The 25,857-nt window shown below is 39.8% G+C and overlaps 1 protein-coding gene across 2 annotated transcripts in view; it reads right to left on the bottom strand.

Moving 5' to 3' along the window:
* Positions 1-25,857, bottom strand: part of LOC130162246 (protocadherin-15-like) — a 162,871-nt gene that overhangs the window by 86,321 nt on the left and 50,693 nt on the right. For both annotated transcript variants that reach the window (XM_056365903.1, XM_056365902.1), the window contains 10 exons: positions 25,684-25,803; positions 24,598-24,708; positions 21,417-21,587; positions 13,002-13,110; positions 11,371-11,483; positions 9,989-10,195; positions 7,284-7,418; positions 4,813-4,962; positions 4,559-4,650; positions 3,641-3,742 (listed from right to left, as the gene is read on the bottom strand). In XM_056365903.1, coding sequence (XP_056221878.1) covers positions 3,641-3,742; positions 4,559-4,650; positions 4,813-4,962; positions 7,284-7,418; positions 9,989-10,195; positions 11,371-11,483; positions 13,002-13,110; positions 21,417-21,587; positions 24,598-24,708; positions 25,684-25,803 — 1,310 coding nt within the window. The remainder of the gene's footprint in view (positions 1-3,640; positions 3,743-4,558; positions 4,651-4,812; positions 4,963-7,283; positions 7,419-9,988; positions 10,196-11,370; positions 11,484-13,001; positions 13,111-21,416; positions 21,588-24,597; positions 24,709-25,683; positions 25,804-25,857) is intronic.

Here is a 25,857-nt window from a genome sequence, read left to right as displayed (position 1 = left end):
ATTGGTCAGAAGGGCGAGGCTGGCTCAAAAACATTTTAAGGAGAATATCTCCGCACTGCTGCCAAGATCACCTGTTAATGTAACCATGGACACAGTTAGTTTTACTGCAATGGCAGTATAGTGTAGTATAATCGTATTACTACTAATACTACTGTTACTGGTCTGATGACATACACTAGGATTACATTTGGTCAAGTACACATAATGACTTAATTAAGGCTAAACTTTAATGACTTGGGCTTAGGGACTGAAGTAAGGTGACAAGTAATGCAAGTAATTCATTTTGCTGTTGAGTAATTAATATCGTGTAGTATGTTTTGGGTAATTAAATAGGTTTTTTTCAAGTAACTTGCCCATCACTGTTTGTTCAGAAACAGTGACTTCACACCACCTTCATAATGTACTACATGCCTTGTACGGTACAGTGTAAAATTCTCTCTTTATCTCTCTCTATCTAGCTATTTATCCAACATCTTATCCTAGCTCATCTCGTCTCTCTGGTGGTGCCCTCTTTTCTCTCTTACCCTCCAGTTTGATGAAAGTATAAATGAGACCCCTGAGCATGAGCTGTTTTCTGTATTCTGGGGAGCATCTAACTAGGCCATGCAAAAGCACTCCTAAGATGAATGAAGCCTGTACAGAATGTCCAGGGTTCTCCAACAGGTCCAACCCCCCCCACCCCCGTCTAACAGAGATATGCAAGGTGCACAAGTTGGGATCCAAGCTCATTTTTTTTTAAATTCTGCGACATGTCTTGTTGGTGCCCAGCAGGAAGAGGACACACAGCTCATTTTGGGTGCTGACCCATAGTTTTAACAAATCAGGTAGCAGACATAGATATTGATTGCTTTTGCAGGTTATGTTTTCAGCTGAGATAAACAGGGGGTCTGGGGAAATTTGGGGACAATCTGTGAGCCAATCACTGGAACCACCTCAATCTGCAGTGGTTCACATTCTGTATTGATTTGCCAGATACATAGCTGGAGCCAAGTGCGAGGAGGAGAGAGGATTCTATCTTTCAAGATGACTGACAATTATTGCTGAGAGCCATTTTCTGCAATATTGACATCTAAAAATATATATTTTGTCATTTTAATACAGATATAAGCAAGCAATCACAATAATTTTCATTATTAGTTTTGTTATACTGGATTGATTTACGAGACAGTCACCTTTTGGAGCAATTTAATTTGTGTTACTTGACAAAGCTTTGATTTGTGAGCCAACAGTCAACTTATATCACTGAGCATCTGTAGCTGACTACGGAGATTCAGAGATTTCTGACTGAATTCTGTCTTTTAAGCAGTTTCTCCTCATTTTTCGATTTAATATGAATTATTAAATTGTATTCCCAGCATGTCTTTAGACCATATTTACAGGTATTAAATTCCCCCCTTCAATATAGATGGAGCTTTATATTAACTTTTAAGATTTTAGATAAACTTTAGATAAACTTTTGCACAGAATGTGAACTGTGGATTTTGTCCCCCATCACCTCTACTGAAACGGCAGAAGGGATCTTCTAATGAGGAATGGAGGAATGGTAGCGGCGAGCAAAAAAAACAAACCAAAAAAAATGTGAATGTGAAAAATGAATCTATCCTTTAAATGGCAGGCTGGGTTCTTTCAGCTTGGCTTGGTGCATCAGGTCTCTAAGACTCTACATTCAGGTCCAGACAGTAATCTGGAGTGACGAGCACTTCAGTAGTTCAGAAATGCTCACAGGAGAGGTAACGTCTGATGGACCCACTGTCATACACAAAATGATCACACTGCTTTCCTATATTCTAACATTTAACCAGGTGGCATCTTAACCATTTGTTAAATATCTAACAGCGACTTCCTCATATGTGTTTTGAAATAATCAACGAGGGAGACTCCTGATTGACCTGCTCAGACAGATAAGAACCTATAAAAGTAAAAGACTTCCTTTCACAAAGCCCAGTTGCTTCTGTATTGCAATATGCCTTTTCCTGTTTAGTTTTACATGGAAAATCTTTATTAAATGTTCCTGTGTGTATGCCCAAATGTTGCTTTTGTTCTATGCTTGTTGCTGGAGCAGCAAGGAATTCCTCTCTGCAAAGGACACTGCAGTGTTAATTTATCACTTTGTTAAGATGTGCCCAAGTGCAAAACACCAAGAACTTCACCAAGGTGTGCTTTGATTATGAACAAACAACAGGCTGTTGTTCAGGCTGCTGCTATAACTCATTTTGCACAGCTTTTGTTTTCACTGATGTCAATTTCTCATGGTTTTTTTTTTTTTTTTGAGTTTTTCTTATGGTGTTTCTGTATTTGATGATATGCAACAAGACAAAAAAAAAAAAGGAAACTGGGAGGGAAATGAAAAGGGTGAAAACATGCATCAGAAGGAGCTAACACCTTTTGATGCACGTTGTCCCCTTTTCTGCAACCTGCAAAAGCACATGGCATGTTCCCACTGAGTCTCTGTCCTATAATGTTTCTCGAGCAAACTTGGAGGCCTGGTGCCGCCAAAAAAAAAACAAAAAAAAAAAAACACTCAAGGAATCAAACTCTCTGCCAGTGCAGCTGCTCCATCAATCTGTGGAGCGGTGTAGATTGACCATGTTCCAGTGAGTGAACAGCTCAATGGCTGGATTTGCTTCTGTTCTCAGATACTGCACGGTTATTTTGAAAACTAAAATTTCACAATCTAAAAAGTGCTCTCTGCCAGACTTTAGCTACCAAATCAATACACACAGAGTTTACACAATATTAGGATCAGCCTATTTTTTCCATGAAATGAGGTGAGTTGGAGAATAAACTGGAGTGGTGTGTGTGATGAAAGAAATGTGTTTTATTACTTTAAGACCTGTGGGGATGCGCGCATGCGCAAAACAGTTGTGACAGGTAACGGTTGTTGATATGCGTTTTGACAAAGCAGTTAACGAGCAGTAAAAAGTTAAGCTCACGACAGCGTCCGAGTTGGTCCTTTATAGTATACAGTAAGACTGAATACCCACAACATTACAGTGTGCGTTGGTGAAAGTTATGGCTCCTTATTGATTTAATCCATGAAGGAGAGAAGAAGGGCAGGAGACAGGAAACATGCGGCAGGGGAGAACAAAAGTTAAAGAAATGTCACCTTATCAAGTCAGTCCTTATCTTTTGTGTGAGAGGAGCAGAGTGCAGTATTTTTTGTTTATCTTACCATGTGTGGCATTTATCCAAGATGCTATGTCCCTCTGCATTTGCTGAACTTGTCCCCTCTCTGACATGCAGACGGTATAATTTCCTTTAGATTTCTCAAGTAGAATAAATAGCAGTGAGGCAACCGTTCATTACCTTTGACTCTGCTTCACTCTTCTCCCTTTTCTCCTTTCCTTCTCACGCATACACTATCCATTTTCCTCTCTTAGACTCCTTCCCTGCCATTTTCCAATATGAAACTAGAATTCGTGACACATTTCTAAAAATGAAAACACCTCACCTGAAAATGGTGAGTAGATGGAGAGAACGGCACGGGAAGATGAACAAGAAGGGAGCGATGGAGAGTAGTGTGGAGTGTCTGACAGTGAGTGTGTGAAAAAGCTGTGGAAATCTGATGACCCATCATGCCTCAGCTTCAGACCGAAAAGAGGAAAAAGACTGATGAAGCAAGACATAGAGAAAGCCTTACCTTCTATGAGGTGCAGGCCCATTGTCCATAGCTTCTATAGTCAAAGCGTAGCTGCGCCCCACAGTCAGCTCGACACCTGGTGCCACAGTAATGACTCCAGTGCTGTGAAAAGAGTTCATTACATAATTACACACAAGCACGAATTATCAAAACATTAGCATTTTAATTTTGATGCTCCACACCATATTTTAAATTGTGGCACTTCTTGTCTCATTAACTTATTTGTCTATGACAATTAATTATCATCATCATAGTTTTGCATTTACAAATCCTGCTCAAGTTACCTTTGATACCATCATTAATAACATCAATACCACAGAAATCTACACATGCAGGTAACTGAGGCGTTTTTCTGTCATCTTGCAAGTGGAACAGCAGCACTGACATTTTTTTACACTGAAGAATCCTCTTAATTAGTTCAAGGAATTGCTTGACATTTTGGCAAATGTGCTTATTCGCTTCCTTGCTGAGATTTGGTCCCTGCTGGATGAGTGACAACAAGACTCCAGGAAGAGACTGCGCCCAGTCAAGAAATAGTCCAATACATAACCCCCCTGTAAAACTACAACATGTAATTTTCACACTTCCTTTTTTTGTACAGACAAAAACAAACAAGATAGAACATGTGAATAAGTGAGCTTTACACAATGTTAGCACAGCCTGTGTGGTGAAAGAAGTATGTTAGCAGAGTAGCAGCAGCAGCTGCAGCTTCAGCACTCTGTCAGTGCCTACACAGGATGCGTTCAGGCACAGCATTCAGTGTAGGTCACCTTTGTTTTGACAGTTCTCGTTCTTGGCATAGAAAAATGACAGTGGCATCAGTCTTTTCTTCTAATTCAGGAGCAAGAAGGCAAATTAAACATTTAAATGATATAGTAAATTATATGCACATTATTACAGTGCAAGTGATATAATTACCTGTTACCAATAAGAAAGTGTCCTTGGGCACCAGCTAAGATCCGGTAAGTGACTTGACCGTTGAGACCTGCATCAGAATCTACTGCTGACAGCTGGGAAGAGACACACACAAGACAGCCATGTGTCTAAACACTAACACGTTTATTCTTACACAATAATATGAAGTTCTAAATTAATTTTACATTATGTGCAGTCTGTTTCTAATGCTACACATTTGAAGAACTTATTAATAAGTAGTCTGTGACACTGTGTACCTGTAACACAGTTTCTCCAGGCATCATATCAGTAAACAGGTTGACATTATAAGAGACATTGGCAAATGTCGGAGTGTTGTCGTTCGCGTCCAACACCTTTACTGTCACGGTAACCGGTGTGCTCTGCTGGACGCCATCTGATGCTATAAGCTAGAAAGACAGAGACACATGGGGAGGGAAAAAAACAAGAATATATACAGTTTTTTTTTTTTTTGTTGACAAGAGCAAAAACCAAAATGTTCCTTCTTGCAGAAAAAGTTACACTCAGCTGAGCTACAAAAAGCTACCTTTGGAGAATCATGAGGTGGGCGGACTGTGTGCTCAATACCTTCCTGACAACCTGATAGTGTTGTGTTTGTTTCCTTGTTTCTTTTGAGGTGGAATTGCTCTGTACATTTTCAATCTAAATCCCTGTTCTGGGTTTATTTACACGTTCTTGTGGGTGCAGCTGAAAAGTCTTAAAAATCTTTGAACTAATCCGTCCCAGCTGTCTCCCCTATATTTAATTTCACTTACATACATAGTCCTCACAATGACTGTTGACTCTACTACCTTTCATTAAATTTAAATTTAATCCATGCCAAATATAAAAAAAAAAAACAAGCATAAACAACCATTCATGTCTGTAATTACAATGTCAATGTACAGTAAATACTTAAAAACATAATTTATGTTGTGTATTACTCAACTTGTTGTTTAAAAGTTAAAAGCTGCTCTCTTGCAAGAAGTAAGAAATGAAGATTGATGACTCTCTACATGCTAAATATGAAGCTAAAGCCAGCAGGTGGTTACGCTTAGCTTAGACTGGAAATGGGTAAACAGCTAGCTAACAGTTGGTTCTGTCCAAAGATAACAAATCCAAACCAGTGCCTATAACTAAACAACACAGGATGTAATCTACTCGAACGCTAAGCCAGGGCCACGGTGGCAGTCACAGTCTTGAAGAGAGCTGGGCTAGCCGTTTCACATGCTTACAAGTCCAAGCTAAGGTGCTAAGAAGCTAACCGCCTGCTGGCCTTAGCTTATTATTTAATATTTTCCCTGTCTATTTAAAACATTATTATACATGCGGTAAAGTGTGTTCACACCACTATTTGTTATACATATGTTATGATGGTGTTCATGTTTAATGTCACCAGGAGGGCTTTAGTCATAAGATCTTGGTCTTCTCTGTCCTTTAATCAACACACAAACATAGCATTCATGCTCTTGTATGTAAAATGTTTTCATTTAAAATGTTGGTAAAGCAGGATACAGTGGCTTTGCATTCACAACGAATTAACTGTCATTTTTTTTGGTGTCTTTTAAATCTTTCCCCTCTCTTACCCCGGCAAATTGAACTAACACATATATTTCTCCATGTTTTAGCAATCACACACAGTGCATATCAACAGCAGCTTCTCCACCGATACCAATCTCCTCCACAAGCTCATCTGCCAACAAGCTGATTGACTCCTTTAAATGAAAATCATCCTATAGGTCTCATAGCTGACTCACTCACTCTTCCTTGAGTTTAATTTCTCCTGCAAGGCTTTCATGATGATTACTGTACACCTCTGCCTTTCAATCAATATACCAGACCCTCTACTTTTCCCATCTTTAACTTCCAAACAGCTGCATGCACACACACGCACACACGCACACACACAAAAGCACGTCGTACAATGCGCTGCACTCCCACACACAAACAGACACTGCCAGTGTGACCAGGCTGAACTTGACAGATAACAGACTGCTGTATGAAGCGCTGTACATCATATGCTGAGGCATGTGCACACACGCACAAACGAACACGCACACATGCACAAACGCATACGCACACACACACTCACACTCTCTCTTTGTGCTTGGCAACGGGCAGTCTCTCTCTACCAATAAAGACATGGTTGAATTAGATTGCACTGAAATAAAATAGATAAGAGAGGAAGAATGGCACATTGAGAGGGAGAACAACAACAAAAGAAAGGAGGATGAAAGGGAATAGTGGACCAGAGGAAGGGAAGGAGACAAAACAGACAGTCACACAGAAATAGACAAACTGATGGTGAGAGGTACACAAAGAGGCACAAGAAGGAACCACTGTAAGTATGTCCCGTTCTCTACATCTATTTCTGCACTGTGCAATGGAAGAACTAAGTACTGGCCTGAATGCTGGAAACAAGTCAATCACTTGTGAAAGACGTTACAATATAAAATGAAAGCCATATTTAAACAGTAGTGGAGGTAAGTGAAATTCTGGACTTGCATGTTCCCTGTTTTCTTTTCTTCCTCTTGCCTCTTTCACCTCTCTTCTTATCTAGCTTCATGTTTTCTTCTCTAGATAAAAGTCCTGCTACGGTTTTATCAAGGGTATTGGATTTGAAGTGAGGTATTCAAATGCACTGACAGGCATCATCTCTCTCTCTCTCTCATACAATACCACACACACATGTTGCTATGTACTGCACACAAATGCCAAGGCTCTAGAGTACCGTGAATGTATAGGAGTCTTGCGTCTCTCTGTCCAGTGGCTGCACCAGGGTGAGATATCTTCTGATTCCAGTGGCAGACACAGAGAAAACATTAGAATAGCTGTCCAAGGAGAACTGGAGCTGAGGATCCCTGGTCTGTTGAAGAGAGAAACAGATGTTAAGAGGTATAGAGAAGGCTTTAGAACCGTGAGCATTTCAGTTTTTACCCTTACATCACCCAGGGAAGTTACTGTTGCTGGAGAGCCGCCCAATATAACCACAACAATGTAATGATGACTATACTGAGCACCAAGAAGACTGGGCAATGAACTATACCCATTTGTGTGTCACTCTCTCCATGGATATATTTGAAATATTAAATTATCATTACAATTCAAAGTAAAAACCTGAATGTATGAATGGAAAAACAGATGCGTCCATATGCAAAACAGCAAAGATGGAGAAGGTGAACGAACAACATCAACAAACAACAAGGTTTTCTTGACATAAAGATTATTCCAACAGGACTGTGTTGGTGTGTGTGTGTGTGTGTGTGTGTGTGTGTGTGTGTGTGTTATAATCAGTGATGGAGAGGCAATCCTCATCCAAGTTCTCCTCTGACATTACCCACACAGTCACTTCCCCTGTGTCTACGCTATGTGTGTGTGTGCGTGTGTGCGGGCGTGCATTTGTGCGTGCGTGCGTGCGCGCGTGTGTGTGAGCTCTCATTCTAGATAAGGCTGGCTCAGCAGGGTAACGGCAGGAGAGGGGGGGGTGATAATATTGCCGATGTAGCCAGTGTGGATATTGAGTCATAAATAAACACACACAGAGCTAAGGACGCGCACACACACAGACACTCACGACAGTCGGATGCACACACATAAATAAAAGTGATGGACGACGCATAAAAGCAATTAGGACTAATCATCATTGTTGGTACTTAATACTGGAGGAAAGACCAGGGTTAGCAATATTTAAAATAACTCAACATATATCAATCACCACACACACACACACACACACACACACACACACACACACACACACACACACACCACACACACACACACACACACACACACACACACACACACACACACACACACACACACACACACACAGTCTGAGAAATACAAACATTATCCCCACTAAGCCCATGCCCTGCTGTGGGGGTCTTTTAAGAAAGCAATGAACCAGAGTTTGTTGTTGTCAAAATGACTATGCAACATCTTAAACAAACTAAGCTTTCGGGAAAGCATTGGCGATAACAATGTTGCAGTACTGTAAATTCTTACATTATCACTAAGAGGCAATTTAAGAGGGGAAATGGTTTTACTATCCAGATTCACAGGAAAATTAGATAGGGCACTTCACACACCGCAAGCAAGGCACAAAGGAGAGATCCAGTAGAAAAAGGAAGGATAGAAACAGACACTTCAGCAGACCAATCCTTCATTTCTGTATGGTATGTTTAAACATGGCCACCATGCTGCTTGCTTTGTTTACAAGGTGATTTGTGTTTGAAGGCAGGAATTAGTTCTCTATCACATTTGAGACCTTGTCGGTTACAGCGGGTTAGTGCTTCTTTTCTATCAAGCCAGGATATGAGGTTATACAGTACCAGACCGTATAAACGTAACAAATGACTGTCGGCTTAACCCCTCCCCCAAATAATGACTGTCCAACCATAGCTTAGCAATCATAAGAGGGGCATGGCAGGCCTGTCAAACTTTGGATTTCTCCACACAGAAGCAGTGTGCATGGTGCTATAGTGAGTGATACCTGGCATCCAGAGAGCTCAGAGAGTCATGTCTTATCTTATTGATTTATCTATTATTTATTTAGCTATCAAAAACAAAAGAGCAAAAGTGTAAGGAATGGATTAAGCAGTATGTTTGTGACCTGCGCTGACCTGTGTGGGTGCAGCTAATCACTGCTGACCACAGCTCGAACTGTAAGATGGATGAACAACCGTGTGTTTCTGAATGTCCAGAACTGAACAATAACAAACTGGCATCATATGCACACCGGGAAAAGGGAAATTCACCAAGCGAAATGTCAACAAGCAGATGCAGCTACATTCAGCAGTTTTATTACAATAACACAGTTTGAGTCTCTGAAATGTAGCAATTTCCCACTAGCAACACTGCCATTGTAGTTAAGGTGGTGCCATTCAGTACAGTGCCACTGGGAGTTTCAGAGTGGTAAATACTGCTACTGTCTGTGCTGTAAGAGTATGGAAAGGTTGACAGGCTTATCAACAGTAACCGGGGGGCTGAGCAATGGATTAATCACCACCTGGTACTGGGAATTTTTACATGACCATTAAACACTGGTCAATGAGCTTTAAAATTGATAATAAATTGATTCTCAAAAACACAACATCGATATCAACCAGTTGAAGCTTCAGAGAACTCAGCAAAAGGAGGTAAAGACAGAATGAATGAACTCGGCTGATACCTACAGGCGTCTTATTGGCTGTTAGCTACAAAGGAAGTAGATGCAACAAATCATAAGTGACACGTATCTTGTTTATTTCAATGTGTGAAAAAGAAAATTTTATTTATCTACACAAGGGCAAAGATCTGTGTATATTTGTATATTACATCCATACGCAACATTAATGAATATTTTGATAACCTGCGTTTCAAAGTGTTTTGATTTGATATAATTAATCAACTTCTGATATCGTCAGTGACAGCTCTGTATGTTTTTATCCTCACCTCCTCCACATCGTTATCCAGAGCTATGATGGCCAGCGGTGTAGACAGGCTGTCGTTGGTCGCTACACTGGTTCCCACAGGCGATGCCTCACTGACGTAGCCATGGTAACTGGTCTCCAGGAAGTAGGGTGCCTGGTTGTTTTCATCCAGAACTTCGATTTGAAGGTTGGCAAAAGCTGGCAGGGGGTGGCCATTGTTCTGTTCTGCCTAAAGAGGGGAGGTAAAAATAATTGTTCATTTATGCTGTGATGCTTCACCTTCTGTGTGTTGCAGCTGTTAAGGTGGTATTTAAACATGTTGAACAGCGCTCAGTAGAGCTCTTAGCTCAGATAATGGTAATAAAACTGGCCCGTTTCACATGTTTATATATTTTTCTGTATAAATATAGGGCAATTGGACATAAATGAATTGATGAAGTGCAGTTTTTGATAGGGTTTAGTTGCTAGTCTGACTTCTATCTTAGAGAAACATACTTTTTGCTCAATTTGTCAGCTTTTGAAATGGAAAATATTTCCCTCCAGGGTATACATTTCAGAAAAAAAATAGGAAATCTAGGACATTTCTGTTTAAAGGAAGCGATTTCCTTTGCTTTTTGACTCTTTGTATGTCAGGCTGATTGGATAGACAAAATAATCTTGTGTAGTAAGAATAGGAAGGATTCAACTTTTAAAGTTTATTGAAGTCAAATCTAAAATGTGTGACTGCGCAACTGTCTGATTGCCTGTGTGTTTTTGTGTACGTCTTTCTGTACACTCCTGTGCGTCTTCTTTTCTGTTTGCCACTGTCGTCTACGTCTCACACCTGTAGCTTCCCACTCCACTCCCTTTGTTCCATCACATTTCTTTCTGATTAGTTCATATGGGATCCAACAGCTTTACTATCCCAAAAGTAAAATTAATGCAGCGCCATTTCATAAAAAAAAAAAAAAAGAGTATCATGGGTTTAACGCAAGTGTACATACAAATCCAAACACACCTTTAACTACAGCAAAAACAAAACATCCTATAGAGGAAAAGTTCAATTTTCAATTTCAGTAGAGCAGAACCTGATGTATGCTTGCTACTGTAATTTCATTACTGGCCTAATTGAGCCAAAAACACCTTCACACAGCATAGTCCAGCTCTAATACTTTACAATTAATGCCAGAGTAGAATACCTTTAACTGAAATAAACCAGGAGGCACCAAGTAAATAAACTGAGAAGGAACATTTAGTCTTTATTTAAGCTTAAAGATGTGATCAACAGCTTGATGGATATTTGGGGGTTAAAGGCATAAAAAAAAGCAATGCACATTCCAAGAGGAGGGCTGAAGTTTCTATAAGAAACATGCTCAGAGAAATTCAAGCTGAACCTCCCCTGTTCGCAGCTCTAGTGTTCCTCACCTTGATAACCAGATCAAATCTGCGGTAGAGTTCTCTATCGATGGGCTTTAGTAGCAGGAGCTCCGCCGTGGTTCTGTTCAAGCTGAAATATTCTGCATAGGAATCTGGTTTGCCTGAGAGAGAGAGAGAGAGAGAGAGAGAGAGAGAGAGAGAGAGAGAGAGAGAGAGAGAGAAGAGAGAGAGAGAGAGGGGGGGGGGGGGAGAGAGAGCAAGGAACACAAAGAACAGAGCAGAAAGAAAATAAAAAATGAAACCAGTGTGTGTGTGTGAGGGAGAGAAAGAGGGTAGACATCAGTAACTGTTGAAAAAATCAATATATGTTTGTTTGGTGGGCGTCTAAGGGGAGTATAAAAGAGAGAGGGGAGAGAAGGAGAAAAGGAGGCATGGCTAATGCTCCCAGTTTTCTCATCTCAGCCCTCCAAATGTGGGGATGTACACACACACACACACACACACACACACACACACACACACACACACACACACACACACACACACACACACACACACACACACACACACACACACACACACACACACACACAATACATATATGGTGCTTTGGAATGCTACATTGCTCAGCAGGGAAATCAAGGGTCTGGTGAGAAGAGCAGCAACACGAGCACATGCACACAATCGCATTTCTCAAGTGTGTATTTCTAAGTGTGTGTGCGTGCATGTGTTGCATCTTTATGCCCAGCACTGATTTTATTGGCTCCTACTGAGGGACGCTGCATTCAAAGTCAGCGTGATTCCTCCTGTGTTTGTCATTATGGGTGTTTGTGTCCAAGCCTGAATGAACACATTTTCTCATTGCAACGTTGTATCAAAATAAATAAATTATAAAATAATTTTGTGACTATCAACTGCTATTAGTCTTGATAGAGTCTAATGAATTCCACTGGGTCTAACAACACTATCTTTAAACTTTAAAGCTTCTTATTTTTTTATTCATTCACTCATTTCTTTTAAATCATAGATCTCAGAGGAGCTGCAAAGTTGCAACAGATTTGTCTGCCCTTTGTGACACTGTCTCTCATAATCCTTACTCAGAAAGAGATTAGTTTCACAGGAGGAGTCTGGGAAATGTAATCAAGTCTGTGTCAAGACATGTCAGTAAATTTTTTACAGACTATGCACATCCTCACCAGTAAAAGTCTTGTGTTTTTTTTATTTTTTTTTATTACTTCCAACGGTAATCAAGATGCCTTTCGCCGGTGCACTGTTACATCACTTTCAACTTAAGGTACTTATGAAGCATTAATGGGCAGTCAATTCCATCTCTGTCATTTTGGAAATGTCTTATCCTTCGCAAAACTGGCTCCAAGCAGGCAATGATTACTTCACATACTCTCCCAAGTCAATCCTGCTCCTAAACATTTAAGTCTCTTCCTGAAGAAAAAAAAAAGCCTCAGGATCCTTTTCTAACAATTAACAATTAGCCCTGTGTGAACAGATGTGCCGGTGTCAATGTGATTTACAGCACTATCTCTATCAATGTACGATGCCTGCAGATCCAATATTGCCATCAAGCAGATCTGCTCCTGTATATCATCTCACTGTATATATTTGTTGTACTGCCCAACCCTCATGGCAGAACAATCCAAACCCAAAAAAGATTTCCAACCTACCAATGAGGATGGAGTATAAGATTCCCGGTCTGTCAGAGGGAGGTTGTATGTTTCTGTCTTGGTCCACAGCTTGTATGGGTGGAGTCACATTGAGGGGATTCACCTTATTCTGGAAACAGAAGCAATGAAAGCAGGTAAGTTGAACAGTGTGACATATAGTCACAGTCAGAACCATCTCCTAAAAATATGACAAAAACAGTAGTTATGAAAAGGCATCCAAACAGAACACAATCATTGGTAATTTACATCATGATGGAGATGTGTGTACTACACAAACAAACAAACAAGCAAGCTTTCAACTAGGTCATTTAACTTTGCATCAAACAGAGCCAAGTTCACCTTGCAACATGACATTCACTGCTTAGTTTGCAGGGAACGTTTGTTGTCCCTTAGATATAAAGAAAAGCTTTACCTTTGCCATTTACTATATTTATGTAACGACAAGCTCTGAGCATGCCAGCAAAGCAGGTGAGACTTAAAATAAGTTGTTGGCAAAAAACACACAGTGGTATACTTTAAATCACACGAAGGGCATCACATTCACACCCACGCATAAAAATCTGTGTATGTGCAGCACACACACAGAGAAGAAAAAAAAAAACACACAATCACATCTGTTAAAATAAAACCATAACACACAATAACAATTAGGACTTAATTTTATTGTGAATATTAGTTTTCCACATAAAAGTTGTTATCTTTACTTGTGTATACGCACACGCACTGTTTAAGTCCGTAAGTGTGGATCCGTATTTGTATGCAAGTGTGGCTGGGCTATAACGTTGACTTATAATAGTGCAATATGCTGAGGTCTGTAATACGAAGACCCCCAAAGGGACAAACATAACATGTCTATAGGATAAAATCTACTATCACTAAAGCTGTAAAATGTCAAGCCAAGCACGACCAACAAGACTGCGTATTCCCAAATGAGCACACGCGCACACACACACGCGCATACACACTGTAGGCAATTCTATACACTCATACACCTCCTATGATACAATATGTCACCAGTGCACCTGTCATGCCACACTTAAAATCTACTAGCTATCACAGAGCTATATCTCCTGTTGCCTGTCACTGAGCGAGCGAGGAGAGGAGGGAGACACAGGCAGAGAAGAAGTTATGGCGAGTAATGAAGTGGAGTAAAAGAGGGTGTTAATATATGGAAGCGGGGAGATGAATCTGCCAGGAGTTCGGGGTAAACAGGGAGCAGAGAGAAAGGTGTAAATGCAGCATAGAAGAAAATGGGGGAATCAGAGACAGAAAGCCACGCCGCTGAGAAACTAATACTACAATGGAAAATCATTTCTTAAATGTCAGAAATATAAAGCAAGGTAAAAGCCCAGTAAAAGTGACTGGTAAGAACTAAGCTCAGCTTCAATACACTGACTTGAATTTTGTGGACAGATCTGATCCTTCAATTCCCTGACCAATCAATCCATGCAGGAGTCTGCTGCCCCTCCCTCACACCGCTACAGAAACAACAGACAACTCTCCTTCACACCCTTACTTAAGGCTCAAACACATATGCTTCTGCTTTTCTCACAAAGTACTAAAAGCACAGAACAGAACTTTGCACTCTGAGTTGTGTCTGGTTTTAAAACAAGGTTTTTGACTACACTGTGCAGTATATTCACAGGTCTTCAGTCATAAAACTCTCAGCAGGCTTTTATAAAGCTTCTTTTTATTTTTTATAGTTTCAATATTAACATGTTAACCTTTAGTTTTCATATGCAGATCTGGAAGTAGCATCAGTGTTACTTTATTACAATGTTCCGTTCAGCTTATGGCTATATATTTTTGACTGGTCACACATGAGTGCAATTCATAACATGTAATAATGTCCGGAAAGGTACTTCACTGCATCATGGCCCTGGGATTGTACGCTCACTAACCTGTGTGGCTTACTTCAATTACAGCTGAAACTAATGATTATTTTCATTATTGATTACTCTGCAGATTATTTTTTCTCAAATACACTTCAGTCTATAAAAAATCCAAAAGGAATAAAAACCCTCAATCTCCCAAAGTGCAAGTTTATTTATTCAAGTAGCTTGTTTTGTTCAACCAACAGTTATAACCCATAGCAACTAAGTTCAACAGCTTAGATAAACTAGAAAATTCCAGGGAAATTTTGAGTGCCACGGGGGCTACTGCCGGGATGAGTACATGATTTATTTCCAGTGTTCAAAAGTCACCCTGATCATACTCTGGTTTTGAGAAATGTCTTGATATAAAAGACTCTGATATAAAACAATGTCACATCCCTCCATCATGTATTATGTAGGAAATATCTCATATTCTGTGTTGTTTTTTTTAATAAAACAAGAGGCGACATGTCTTCAAACTGGCATTTAAAGGGTTAAAATCCCGAAAACTAGCAGAACTGAAGTGGTTTAAGAGATTTATGCAAAAAAAGCAGAAAAAAATATTGATATATGATGATTTTATAGCATTTTCTTTGTGTGTCCTTTTTTGGACGCGAGGAACCCCAGAGGGTACAAAATGTGTTACCAGTGTATAATAGACCTGTAACAGTAACTGACATTAGATTTTAAAAATATGTAAAAAAAAAAAAAGACACTGTAACACAGCCAAAATGATCAGCAAATCAAAAAAGAAAAGTGAAGAAAATGTCCAAAAAAGGACAGAGGGACCCCTGAGGGTTAATAAATCCCATGAACCGCCATTTAAATTACCACTATTATGTTTCTTTCTGTGCTAAATTTAACATTACTGGGGAGGAGAGCAACGCGACTAGAAGTGACAGCGAGAGAGGGCTAGTAGCTTCTCCTCTCCTCTGTCTCAGCGGAGACCGTCACAACTTCATTGACTCTTAACAAAACAAAAAAAAAAAGCAACGAAGGAAGCAGTAAATGGACTTACATATTTAAGACCTAACTAAATGTAATTTAAGACCTAACATGCGGCTAATGTAAAGCTAGCGGAGCTTGGAGAGTTGGTTATCTGGTTGCTAGGCGCACGCACGCACGCACACAGGTCAGGAGCTGCCGTTGCCATGGCAATGTGAAAATCTGCCCAGAATTTGGCTTCTACATGGCTTCAAACAACTGCAAATTATGAGAAAACCGTTACTTCTTTTCATAAACCGAAAAGACCGTGCCAGACACTGAAGCCAGAAGTTTCTACAGTCTCTATTTTATTCAGATATTCCTTAAAATGAGTGAGTAAGCTCAGTGCGAAGACAGAGTGAGATTCTTTTGAAAAAAAAAAGACGATTACATTAGGTGTCAATGAGAGTGAGACAGGTATTGCTGCCGGACTCGGCACCCCCGTTTAAATTTTGTGCAGACCCTGCCTGTCAAAGTTACATTTTATGAATCCCAACAACTATGTCTACATTTTCAGAAAGAATTATTTGTCTCCTTTTTACGGTTTGGCCGTGAGCTCGAGTTAAAAATAAAAATAAAGGTTATTTTTTACTGCTTCACGCACTCTAGCCAACTGACGCTGTCACTCTAACTTTGAAGAAAAAGTGATTTGCACTCCTCCTTTGAGTGCTCACAGTGTGAAAAGTTTACATGTTATGTAAAAACAGTTCCTGTCTTTTTGATAGAGCAGAAGTTTTCCTCCGTTTTATAGTTTGAATCACATTTCTACGTGCAGGTATGAGAGAGCTGGGTGACTCAGAAAAAAGGTGCAATTTTGTCGAAAAAAGGTGGGTTTCTAAAGAAAATTCCAATGCATTTCTAATGCATTATTTATTCCCAGTTTTTTGGGAATAACTTTGGGAAAAATTGGAATTTTAACACCAAAAGTCATAGCACCCCTCACGGGATCAAGACGCACGTTTTGATGTATATATTACCGGGGTTTTCTCAAAGCTGCGGGACGAGTTACGCGCCGAAATCTGGCGGAAGAATAATAAACCCCGAGGCACTCCTCTCAGCTATTCTAGCTGTAGAGGAGTGCCTCGGAGATGAGCACCCGTGGCACTAACAAGAAAAGAGCAAACAGTCACATTCGATAAGTGCTCAGAGCAGGCTTAAAAAAAAACTGGGGTTACTAGAGTATGTAAGCAAACTGTGTGAGAGCACTTACTCACAATTACCAAGCCTGAAAAGCTGAATTCAACTAATGATACAGGCCCAAAATGTGGACCCCCAAGGAGACGCAACAAGCTGAGCAGGTAATATTAAAAGGCTCTTTACTCTCTGGGCTTTCCAGGCTTGTAGTCAGAAACATGCAGAATCAGGCGAGCAAACACTGCAGAACCAGCAGGCACAATAATAGCAACAGGTACCGAGCAGACATGAGTGACTCAGACACTACAACAACTAAACAACACCACCTGGCAAATGTGAGTGTGGGAAACTGCCTTTTTATATATAGTGGGGAACTAATGAGCAGCAGCTGCACAGGCAGGTGGCTGATCCCGAGAGCGGGCAGAAGATCAACAGAGGAGGGAAGAAGCCCCTGTGGGCGTCTAGTGGTCAGGTGAGGCTTTGTGTCAAGCATTGAGCTGTACGGGAGCACATGGCAAGATGTTGTTTGTGGTGCAACAGAGATACAGCACTCGTCCTATCACATGAAAAAAACAAAAAACTGATTGCTATTTCCACAATGCAGTGCTCCGCACTGCTGCAACGTGTGGAAAACAGTTGTTCTGTTGTCTTTGATGTTATGTTCACCATTACGCAACTTGAATGCCAGTATGACACAATGACAAACGAAATGATTAGTCAGGTATTGGGAGGGGGGGCTGTTTACTGTACTGCTCTAATCCATTTTTCAGGGGCAGCAATGCTTTTGAAGTGAATGTGTGAACATGGCCTGACAGCCAACTCCTTGGCTTAAATGACCAGCATCTTGGTGTGTATCTGTGTGTGTGCGCCGGGTGTCTGAGGGAGAAATACAGAGAGAACGAGTGGTTGCGTTGGCTCTAAGGCTCTGAGGTTGTCATATCTTATCAGTCTGATTAGGACTCAAACTATTATAGCGCCTTGACTCTCCTCCTCGTTCATTCCTCTCCACCCTCCCCCTTCTTTCTTCTACCTCTGCAACAGCAGCTCCATTGCCCTCCTTTCCACCTCTCATCACATCTGTCTGTCTGTCTGTCTGTCATCATTGTCCTCTGGTGTTTTACGGGAACAAACAAGAACTCTAAACTGAAGTCACTACACTGGGGTTCATTCAAGCAGAACATATCAAGGTACTAATGTTGTATGGCTTCAAAGTGCAGTCTTAATCAATCAAACAGGGCCCCTGAGAGACAGCTGCTGTGAATAAATGAGAGTGCATTCAGGCAAATCTAATGGGAGAGACCATGGTGTTAACATAAACATGCATTTATTTCAATGACCTGAGATAATTCACTTGAAGTGTAGGATTTTATAAGAAAAGAAGCTTTAGTGTTCAGTGGCAGGAGATATATCACAGAGGGATGAAGTGGGAAAGAAATGCAGGGTCACCTGGCATTGTGTTGGTCAATCAGGTTCGTGTAAGTGCAAATTCAAGGGTGAATACCGGGCACGTTGTAGCATTGTGCGAATACCTCGCAATCATGTAGACAGAGACGACAATTACTGCTGCTGTGATAAGAGTGAGAGTTGTAAAATCTTTCATCATAAGAGCCACTCTGCATGGTCTTGGTGTCTGATAAGCATTCAAGTTCATGGATACATTATTCAAACTGGAGGTGGGTTCACATTTAATTTCTCCACTCCAACTATTTCTGAGCATAAATCTATCTACCTTTACAAAAATGTGAAAACTAAAAGATATTAAAGGTGTACTCCAAAGACTCAGTGTTGCACTTCAACAATGTTCGGAGAAAAAATGGTGAAAGTTGATGCAGCTGAGGTTGAGGGATTCTGAATTTAAGTCTGTTGTATGGTCAAGCTCCAAAAACACTGGATCCTATATTTCCCATGATGCAACTGAGTAGCATCTTTTGCTAAAACCTTTCTGCATGGGTAATGCCCATGCGTTGTCTGTTCTCTCCTATACATTTGTAGCTTCAAGACCGAGCCAAGATAACCCTGATGACATCACAAGGTTTATGTTCTCAAGCTAGGAAAAGCTCCCACCAGATCTACCCAAGACACTATACAATTGTTTTCACAGAGTGGGACAAATGGAGAGTAAACCAAAGTTCATGTGTCAAATTGTAGGAGTGCACCTTTAAATATATTTGCACCTAATAATATTAAATTGTTAAATCAGAGTTCCATTCACAAGTTCTGCCTGCCTCCAATCCATAAAGAATAGTCCTGATCCACAGTAGATTACAGGGCAAGTACAAAATGCAGGCTTGGTCAGAATAAATGATTGGCACAGATTTTACTAATAGATCCTCATTATTAATAGACTTAATTACTTCTCACAGCTGGAGAAGCACAGGTGTAGCTTTAACAATGGCCATTTAGGGGCTTGGTACGCCCTCATGTGCAATGCAAGGGCCCTAAAAACTGCATGGGATGCAGACAAATGTTTGCCGTGAAAAAGGCCCATTAGGTTTCCTATGAGCTTTAATCCGACATCTGCATAGACTCGTCCTCCTGTAGTGAACAGAGATCACAGTTTGAAAATCATCAATAAGCGATAAGAGTTTACAGAAAGGAGAAACCCCTTGTTTGTCTGTAAGACTCCATTTCTTATTGCTGTGATGGTGTAAGATCATAAAAACTGAAATCAGTGAAGCATCTGGAGTCTTCAGCAGTGCTGTATTGGGAGATAATTGACAACTGAGACCCGATCTTTGTGTTAGATGCAACGTGTTTTATGCATCGCTTCGGATTTTAAAACCCCTCAAGTATTTCCCGAGCATAACTTTTCCTGTGTGTCTGCCTTTATCTCTCTCTCTCTCTCTTTCCCTCTCTCTCACTGTTTCACCCCGCCCCCACCACCTCTCTATCGTAAACCCTGTCCTTGTCTGCTTACACTTGCTCCTTCTCAAAACCACGAGGTGTAAAGTTGATTTACTCCTGTTGTTGCTCGCAGTGCCTCTGGTACCTTGGCTGGAAGGGAAGAGTGTGTGTGTGTGTGTGTGTGTGCGTGCGTGCGTGCATGTCAGTAAGAGTGTATGTGTGAGTCGGGAGAGATAAGAGAGAGAGGGGGGTCTGAAGGCAGTAGTGTCAGCAGTAGTTTGAAGGCCTTAGTGTCTCTGGAGTAAAGTGAGCATATGTGTGTGCGTGAGTGTGTGTTCAAGTCAGTGTGTATATGTGTGTGCACGTGTGACAAAGATCTCAGTATAAACACAGAGATGAAGTAGACAATGTCCGGTTAGGCATGACTGCTCTACTGCCCTGACACTGTTACGAGTGTTTGTGTGTGTGTAGGTGGATGGGGGGGGTTTGTTTAGGCATGAATGCACTGCTAGCTTGTCACCATCAAGAGTGTGTGTGCGTGTGTGTGCGGTAAGGGATGAATGCTCTGCTGACTTGTCAGAGTTGAGGATTTTGCCTGCAGCAACTTTGTCTCATTTACAAAGTGGTATTGCAAGTCGCTTTGGATAACAGCATCAGCTAAATGCCCGAGATACAAATACAATATGGTACATACAGCTGTGTAAGCATAAAAACATACCACAGTGTTGCAGACTCACTCTTGTAACACTTGTTCATACATAAGAGATTCACATTTTGATCCGTCAGGAAAACATTTTGTCCAGAACAGTCTCAGTTAGTGAGTAGAAAACAAGAAACCATCTCTAATGTAATAAATATAGTCATATAATTGAAAAAAATATCATTGTTAATGACGTTTCACACTCTACAGGTTAGGTGCCTAATGACTTCTTATCATCAAAATAGCACTTTTCTTGTTTTAAATGATGCTAATTGCTTATGACAACCTTGTTTCTGCATTCACACACTTAACAGGAGTGCATATTTTCCGAGGCCACGTGGATGATTTTAGCCTTTTTTTCTCATTATTTAGCAGCTGATTAGTGGCGCCACAAGTTTTTTAATGTCAAGCTGAAAAAAATAAATGTTTCATATTTCTATCTTTAACTGCTGTGTCCTAGAGACACGTTATAGCTTGATTGAAAGCTTAGAAGTCTGGAAAAAAGCAGATATCCTTGGCCACACAGTCTATTACTGTAATATAAGAGATGCCGGAGTAAAGCTGGATTTCCCTTTGTAAAGTTTCAATGGATGTCAAGGGGACTGAGAAATTATTTGGTGACAAATAGTGTGTGATATTACTAAAGTCAAAAAGAGAAGCATCAGTTTTGATTATAAACATTAAATATTAGTGTGTATAAATAAGACCATAGAGATTAGCTCTCACTATTAACCTTAATCTAATCTTAAAACAATAACCACTGCGACGTCAGTGAAGTGCACTAAATAAAAGTGTGAACTGAAGACAACAGGCACGCAGACTCACACACATACTGCTACTGCTAAACAGTATATATCTACATAAAGGGCACACACATACCGGCTCCGTCAGCTCCAGCACATTAGCCTTGTACGTGATGGGACTACAGTCACGGGTGTTTCCCACAAGCGTACAGGGTAGAAACATTGGACCCAAGTCGTCACCATCCAGTACATCCACAGTCAGAGTGGTGGTGGCTGTACGGCGCTCACTGGGGTAGGGAGCTCGATCCTAGACAGAGAGAGAGAGAGAGAGAGAGAGTGTTTTAATTTCATTTTTAGCACTTTCTTATTTGCACTTTTATATTTCAATATTTGTGTATCTTCATCTTCAAGCATTGAATAAAAAGTGATCACAGTCCTGCTGAATATTTTCAGGAAATCAACAAAGCCGGGAGCTCTCAATACCTTCAAAGGCTGGTGTCTACTGCACTCTCCATCTTCATGTCTATTTATACCTCATCAAAAGCAACTAAACACATTTCTAAAGCATTTATAACTCTTTCAGCCCAGGCACGGTAAAGAGAAACTGTTCTGTTCGTTACATTATAATGTATAGGATGTATTTCATTAACAATGTTGTATGAAGGCTTTTACACATTTTAAACAAGTGTCCTCAATCATAATCAGTGATTGATTTGAACTCACTCAAAGTTTTTCTTTTAAAAACAAATGAACTGGCATGAGCTATTTTTGCAAACTGTTCTAACCACAGGATGAAATAAACTCAAATAAAGTATGAAGTTTGCGTTACAAATTAACATCGCAGTGCTCCCACTCACCTCCATCTGTTGCTGTGCCAATGAGTTGCATAAAGTGAGTGAGTGGCTTTCTTTTTTTAGGGCATAGGAGCAATGGATTAAATAGACAGCGTGAAAGTATTTTACTTATAAATGAAATAACACAAGATAACACCTTCACTCACAATCGCGGTACTCCCACTCCTGTTTCTGTCCATACTCCAACAGCTTAGTCTCACTGGTGTCATTTAAGAAAATTACCCCTACATGATACATGCACAGTGTGTTAATTGTAGCTAATCCAGTTGCTAAACACATGCTCAGGTGTAACAGATTATTCCCTAGCACACCTTAGTAGTGCAGCACACTACTACAATTAAACCTCTGGACAATCATTTGTATTATGGAACACACACAACATGTTTCAAGGCTCCCAGAAATACACAATCAACTCATTCAAAATCCTTCTATTATGTAGGCCTTAATCTTTCAGATGAAAAAAAAAAAGTATATTCTCACGAAAAAAAATACAGGCAGCTTTTGTTATTTTATAAGAATAAACACTACACCAGGTGGTACCACATTTTGTTGCCAGTAATACATTCCACTGAAAATATTTGTATTGGGCAAGGATCTCTTGAAAAAAAAACAAAAAAAAAAAACAAACCTGCACCAAAATATATGACCTTGAAACACACAGAATGAAAAATGGATGCTTGTACACTCTATTAAGTTTTTATTCAGAAGAAGACCTTCAGAGACCTTAAGCTGACATAGCAGGGTTTCAGTGAGACCCTGTGAAAGATCAACAATACTAGTCCTAGTCAAACACAAAAAGTAAAGCTATTCACAAACTTTTATTTCTGCTTAGGCATGGATGCGCAATCACTCTTTTTTTGTATACATCTAAACATCTAGTGCCATTGTCAACTTTTGGTGGCGTTTCCACCATCCAATTACAAAGGAAGCTGCTCAGCAAATTCACAAAAAACACTTAACAGGCCTATTCATCTGAATGGTCAATATAACCGCTGTGCTTTCAGTTTTTATTTCAAGATAATCCAGATATACACAAAGCTGTGTTTTTTATTTTTTATTTTGTGGAGCTCTCAGAACAAAATAGCCAAATCAGGGAATCAACTGGAAACTCACAGTAAATAATCGATGCAACAATCACATGTCCACCCCCACAGGGAAAAAAACCCATCTTAGAAAATATCAGCTATTTCAAGTCTGTGCAAGTCATCTAGATCCCCGTGTCCTTCACATTATTCCTGTTGGTGTCTGCATATCACACAACGTAGCTGGATATATCAGCACTTGTGTTCCTCTTTTTAAAAGAAGCAATTTTCTGCCACTAACCATTTTTTTCCTCACAAGCTTGAAAATTAACCAAACAAGATAAGGGGTAATAAACCTTTATTAAGTATTGTTGAAATTTCTCTTTTACTGTTATTTAATTACACCTGGATTGAGTGTTTCTCTGTCATCGCATTTACATATTGCTCTTCTCACTGTCAATCACCTGACAGCACAAGAAAGACAAGGAAATGTTGCTCTATTCTTTTCTCCTACAGCTGTAAAACGTAAGACGTGATAAAATATAAAAACCTCATTAAAAAGATATGATCACTCTGTTATTTTAGATAACGTATTTTGATAAGGTTATAAGTTCATGTGGCTCAGTCAATCAGTGCTTTTTTTTTTTTTTTCTCACATAAAATTTCAGTATCCCCTGAAAAGGTCAGCCATATTCCAAGCAGTTCTTTTACCTCCTGGCACATGTCTCTTACACAAGCCTTTCTGAGAATTTCTATTCAGCAAATCCACAGCCACTCAAAACACCCTTAATATTGTATCCAGATGAACAGTGAATATGTCAGGCTTTCAAGCAGTCAGAAACACATTAATCTTTCAGTGTACTGTTGACTTTTAATAATGCTTTCAGGGTAAATGGGCCTTGAGACATATGAATATTTGCCAGAATACTTTGTTGAGAACCAAAGGATTTGTAAGCAAGGTTTTCCTGTCACAACACAAACCTTAATGGTGCAATCAGCTACTTAAGTAATTTTCTGTCATGCCTCACTTTAGATCCTTCAAAAGTTCTCCCAACGTCCCCCATGAGTCTCTTTTGCATGTTGAAGGAATTTAACTATATTGTAGACCACTTGAATAAAACATATAGAGTGCTGTGAAATAAAAGGAGGGGAACAATTACATTAACAAAGACATTAGTGATAATCTAGGATGCGCTTACGGTTCCCTTAAGGCTGACCCAACAGAGCAATCTGTGTAACAGTGATGTTACCATAATAATAATAATGTACCTAAGAAATAATAACGCTATACTGCAGACTTAACTCTCACTGATGAAAACCTTACCTGTTTCATTCTTATATCTATTATATGGAAAAATACAATATCATCCTCAGAATTGGTTTTTGGTAGCTACATGGCACACAAACAGACAAATATAAAAAAAAAACAAACACAACTTACATTCGCCTGTATGATGACCAGGTACCGTGTTATCTCCTCGTAGTTAAGTCTTTCTCTTAGAACGACAGAGCCAAACAGTGTCAAGGGGATGTCAAAGGTTCTGTTGGCTGTCTGAAACACACATACATATATCACAAACACAAACACAGTGAGTCAGTGACAGGGTCAATTGTACATTTTTCACTTTCTTAGACTTCAGACAAGTTGAAATATGTAATAACAGTGGGAGGACTATAGAAGATAGAGCAGGAAATGCCAAGAGGATGATTTTATTATTATGCTGAGTTGCAATGAACATAGAAGCTTCACATCTAAACAGAGAAGAACAAACATAGGAGATACAAGCAGAAAGGAGTCAATAGGAATCTACAGTAAAAATTAAGCAAAGAGGTAAAAAAAAAAAAAATTAAAAAGAGATTCTGATAGTAACATGATATTTGTACGGATACTTGAAGACTAAAACTCTCTATGTTCTCATTATATCTCCATCAACTTATCATATTAATAAAGCTTCTTGGGAAAACAGGAAATAAGAGATTAAGGAAAGCGTGTTGTATCTAATCTCACGAAGCAAGTAAATGATACAATCATCAGTAATAATTGACTCTTCATTGTGCAACAAATCCCCAGTGCATCTGTTACTGAGCTCAGTTTTAACTTATGCAAAATATGTCAATCAACTAAACTTTAAGACAGGGAGAAGTGGTTTACTCTTCACACCATCTGACTTTGACACCTCAAAACATTTATATCTTTACAATATTTCGGAAATGGAATCTAATGGCTCATAAAACATTATGTGGGCAATGTTTTTGATTTCAAGGCATGGGTTGATTATCAACCCATAGACACACAGCAGTGAGGAATTGCTGGGTGTTCTACTGATATCAATTTTAAACAATAAAACAAATAAATATGTAAACATACAGGCTTTTATTGTGAATTTTGGTTGAGTTTGGCTCAATCTTTGCTCTCATATAAATGTTATGAAACCAAATTCTAGTGCTAAACCATCAGCCTACATGATGAGTTTCTAAACGGCTACATTACACTTGGAAGAGTGCAGCAGGCAGATGGATAACCTACCGGGTCTTTTGGGTTGTACTGGATCGTGTACTCTATCTGTCCATTGGGACCGTCATCGATGTCTGTCGCCCCATTGTTCCCCCAGAAACCAGAGAAGATGGTGGTTCCTACTGGTGTCAGCTGAGAACGCAACAAAGACAGAGAATTTCAGTCTATGTCTACAAGCTCACACTA

This window comes from Seriola aureovittata, chromosome 21, assembly GCF_021018895.1.
Source record: "Seriola aureovittata isolate HTS-2021-v1 ecotype China chromosome 21, ASM2101889v1, whole genome shotgun sequence".
Lineage (NCBI taxonomy): Eukaryota > Metazoa > Chordata > Actinopteri > Carangiformes > Carangidae > Seriola > Seriola aureovittata.
Note: the sequence above shows the minus strand (reverse complement) of the source record. Positions and strands in the feature narration are given on the sequence as shown.